General features: G+C 45.0%; 1 protein-coding gene across 1 annotated transcript in view; it reads left to right on the top strand.

Moving 5' to 3' along the window:
• Positions 1-1,334: 1,334 nt before the first annotated feature.
• LOC118329454 (serine protease HTRA1A-like) overlaps positions 1,335-4,295 on the top strand; it is a gene marked incomplete in the record, with an annotated part of 27,675 nt that continues 24,714 nt past the window's right edge. The window contains 1 exon segment of the mRNA XM_035663645.1: positions 1,335-1,960. Within this exon segment, the coding sequence (XP_035519538.1) occupies positions 1,498-1,960 (463 nt within the window).

Genomic DNA, 4,295 nt, shown 5'->3' with positions numbered 1-4,295 from the left:
AGGCTGTCTGAGTTTCATTCATTTTTGGATCAGTCCAAACATGATGCTCACATTTCTGAGCTCAGGAATGAATGTATACCCTCTTATTTAACTCCTGTGCTGTATAAGGCGGTGCAGCCTTTGAGAGCATGTAACTGCCCTCCGTCTCTTTATGCCCCTCTCTAATTGCCTTTTGGATACAGAAGCTTGTGTTAACCCGAGCTCCCCGCGCACCGCAGGGGGCCTCGTCCCTCCATTCCCGAGCAGGGCCTCTGTGGGGTGCTCCCCTGCATCCAGGCACACCATTTAAACCATTAATACGACCCCGTGCCCATAATCAATCACATTGTCCTGAGGTGTTTTATGAGGCTGATTCATTGCCTCAGTCTTTATTGGATTCTTTTACAGCTCACCACAGACATCTAATACCTAACAGAGATTTGTTGTTCGCCAACACTGAAATGTAGTCTCTTAATGCTGGAAATGTTTGTCAATTTAACAAACAATCAGATTATTTTATGGTATTTCCAACAAAAAAAACAAAGAAAGAAAAGTTTTCCATTTAGTTTGTGGCACAAATGAAAGAAATGTTTAGAATACTTTTTGATTGATTTAAACTTTAACTTTTATTTGGTAAGCCCAAGTGAAGTTGCTTATTTGCCTGCCAGCTGGGTGCATATAACCCACAGAGCTAGGATAAGATCAAATTGATTATTGACGTTCTCTTGCTATTTTCCAATTAGAACAAATTTGGTTGTTTATGAAGGGCTATGTGAAAGCGCTACATTAACTCCCCAAATCCCACAATACACCCACCACTAAGTAGCTGTAAGGCCTGCGTGGATGCCAGGAGTGACTAATTTCATAAAGGGAGTAGTTAAAAACAACATGCAGAAAATAAGCCTGCAGGATGTGTGGAGGGCTGTGCAGCATATAAAACATCTGGGCGGCACTGCTGAGTTTTAAATTCTCTATTTTTATTTGTTTGTAAGTAAATCAGGGTCAGTGCCAATATCAACAAACACTGCCAAAAGCTTAGATGTTCTTGAGCTTCTTTCAGTGTCTACAAGCTCCAGAGGTGCTGTTAGGTGACCTTGACCTCCTCAACTCCGAGGGAAGCAGCAGAGAGAGAGAGAGAGAGAGAGAGAGAGAGAGAGAGAAGAATTTACGCAAATCTTGGTCACTTTTCCAGCAGTGCTTCTGCTTGAAAACAACTCTGTTTCTTATTTTATCCTCACTCTTCCGTTCAAGTGCGTCATGTAAACCCACCAATCACCAGGCTCATTGTGATTATCCACAGAGTGAGTTGCCTCTATGATGCGGAGCCTGCAAAAAAACGTAAAGTCGCGTAATTGGCTGCGCAGTGGACTTTCTGTTAAATGCCTCTCCAGCTGAAGTGACTCCCCCCTTTCAGCACTACTGAGCTCTCTCATCCCCTAACACTGCAAGCAGAGAGCGCACTTTTAAACTTTCTATTTAACTTTCTTTTTTAAACTTATTTTTTCTTTAGTTGGAATCATGTTTTGGTCACTGTCTTTGTGCGTAATCGTAGCCTTTGCGTCCGTGCCGGCAGATGCGCAGGTCTCCAGCCGGTACGTTATCGGATGTCCTGCTCGGTGTGACAAGTCGATGTGTCCCCGGCTACCAGCGGACTGCCAGGCGGGACAAACCCTCGATGCCTGTCACTGCTGCCCGGTGTGCGCGTCCGGCGAGGGCGAAGCTTGCGGCGGCACCGGGAAGCTCGGGGACCCGATGTGCGGAGAGGGGATGGAGTGCTCGGTCCCCGGCGGGGTGGCGTACACTGTCACGGTGAGGAGGAGAAGCAAGACTGGGACTTGCGTGTGCAAAACCACCGATCCGGTTTGTGGGAGCGATGGGGTGTCCTACCGGAATATCTGCGAGCTGAAGAGGGTCAGCCGTCGGGCGCAGAAGCTGCAGCAGCCACCTGTTCTTTTCATTCAGCGGGGAGCCTGCGGGAAAGGTAATGCCCGGCCTGGTTCAATCACCCCCTGACCCAAAACTAACTCAGATGTTGATAAGATTTTGGTAGAAAGTTGGATGTTGATGACTCTATGACTGTGGTATGAATGGTTTTTCTGTATTTGGTAAACTGTCTGCTGAGTTGAAACAACCATTTCAGTGTAAGATCCACTGGGCTATAAGACTGTTTGTGTGATATCACCTACAGAACTTGCTCTTGAGTCCTCACTGAACGTTTGTGGTTTGGACAGATGTCAAAATGTAAAAAGCTGCATTCAGTGGCACACAATCCCCATGTGTCTAGGATAACAAGAGCCACCATTCAAGCGTGTTTCCCTCTTGTTCCTGCATTACAATTAGACCCCATCAGAGAGCTGTTTTTACTTCTGCCCGGTTGAATGAAGTCATGAGCTCTCCCCCACTGATGTAAAGCTTGGTGTGAGCCTTTGGATTTTCTCTGGCAGGCATAACTAGCAAGTCACATGGCTAAAATCCGCTTGACTGTTTTACCGGATCATGGCAGTGAAGTCTGCATTAGCCAAACAAAAAGGAATTTCCAAACCCTGATAAGTATGATATAGAATGCTTCTAAACAGCACTGAAGTGACACTTTTGTAATAATTGGTATGTGAGTGTTTCAGTATGGATCTGTACTTTATCAGGGTGTCATGTGAAAAGTATTTTGCTCTAATCAGTGGAGTTCAATTATAAATCTTCATCACTCTTCACTTCTGCCGCTCTATGAAACAGCACAGCCCAGTGCACATTTAATCAGTGAGTCATTCATCATCATTAATGCTGTGTGTGTGTGTGTGTGTGTGATATATCTTAAAACAACAGAGGAAATATTCAGGAAAGAAAAAGGGTGAAATTCGAAAGCACACTTGCAGGCTACAGGTGGTAAAGACATTGTATCATTCTCCAGTTTTTGCTCTGTGTGTGTGTGTATGTGTGTGTGTTTTACATATGTCCATCTGAAGCGTGTACCACATGTGCAATTTGAAAACTTCTGAATGCAGAGCTTCAACACCTGTTGCCTCAAAGACCTATAACTTACCTCAAAGCTCGGAAACTTTCTTACTGCACCCACCCCGCACCCCCAACTCCTTCCTCTCTCTTCTCTTCCCCCCCCCCCCCCTCTCTCCTCCCTCTGTGTGTTTCTGTTGTGCACTCATAAATCACACTTAACAGTCACATGAGGAATGCCTGGCGGCGGATTCAAAAGCCATCAATTCCTTCCTCTGTTTGAAGACAGTTTAAAACGGGCCCCAGGAGACACGAGGAAAAACACAAAATTAGCAACCCGTATTTTTGGGAAAAGGTTTAGCATGTACATCAGAAAGCTGTGTGGGTGCGGTGGTGGGGCAGACTGTATCGCCAACAGTTTGTTTGATTCAGTCATGTAGCAACTAAAATGGTTATAGTCATTCCAGGCGCCAGCTAACCATGTCTGAAAACAGAGCAAGACTGTGGTGAGTGCTATTGATTTCCAAGGCCCACCCAGTGAAAATTTCGCATAGGCTGCAATAAAACGAGGTCACATTTCATTTGGTACATCAGATGTGCTTCTGTCCAAGCTGCTGGTAAATAAGATGCCAGCTGTAGTAGGGACATTGTATTATTAGCTTCCACCTTTGGCATAAGATGTGGATGAAGGCCTTAGAATTGGTAGGAGTCAAGACCCTGAAGTGGAAGTTATTTTGTAATGTTAATCCACCTATATAGGAATCGTTTGTGTTTTCGTTACCTCAGAATGAGCCTGTTTTTATCTAGCAGACCGTTGCGGGTCGCGCTTCCCATTGAGTCTGGCCATACTTCTACAGCAGCCCAGAATGGACAAACCGCAAACACTGGCTGTAATAGGGGCCTCCGCGTTGGTTTTTTCAACAAGGTTGCATGTTCTTTCTCTTGCAGACTTCACGAGTCCTGTTTTCAGCTCCCAGGTCGTAAAATAACAGATACCGAGCGTGTTTCAGCATTAGTTGCAATCTGTAACTTCACTGGTTAGATACCAACTAAATCTTACAGCACTGGGTCCTCTAAAATATATTATATGGGGGGGCTTTCATGCCCTTTTTTTTATTGGATCGGATAGCTGGATAGACAGGAAGGAAAGGGGTTAGAAAGAGGTGATGACTTGCAGCAAAGGGCCACGTTCGGATTCTAACCTAAGACTCAGCCTTGGCAGGCATGTGGTGCCAGCTCTACAGGTGAGCTATCGGCGCCCAAACACTGGTTCCTTTAAGGTAGCATTTTACAAATACATTTGTACTTTTTGAGTAAAAGTTTTTGAAAGCAGGACTTTTACTGTAACAAGAGTAATTTGCTGTAACTGT

The sequence above is a fragment of the Morone saxatilis genome, unplaced genomic scaffold (assembly GCF_004916995.1).
Source record: "Morone saxatilis isolate NCDOM2014 unplaced genomic scaffold, NCSU_SB_2.0 Contig19, whole genome shotgun sequence".
NCBI lineage: Eukaryota > Metazoa > Chordata > Actinopteri > Moronidae > Morone > Morone saxatilis.
The sequence above is the reverse complement of the archived record's forward strand: the minus strand, read 5'-3'. Positions and strand labels throughout refer to the sequence as shown.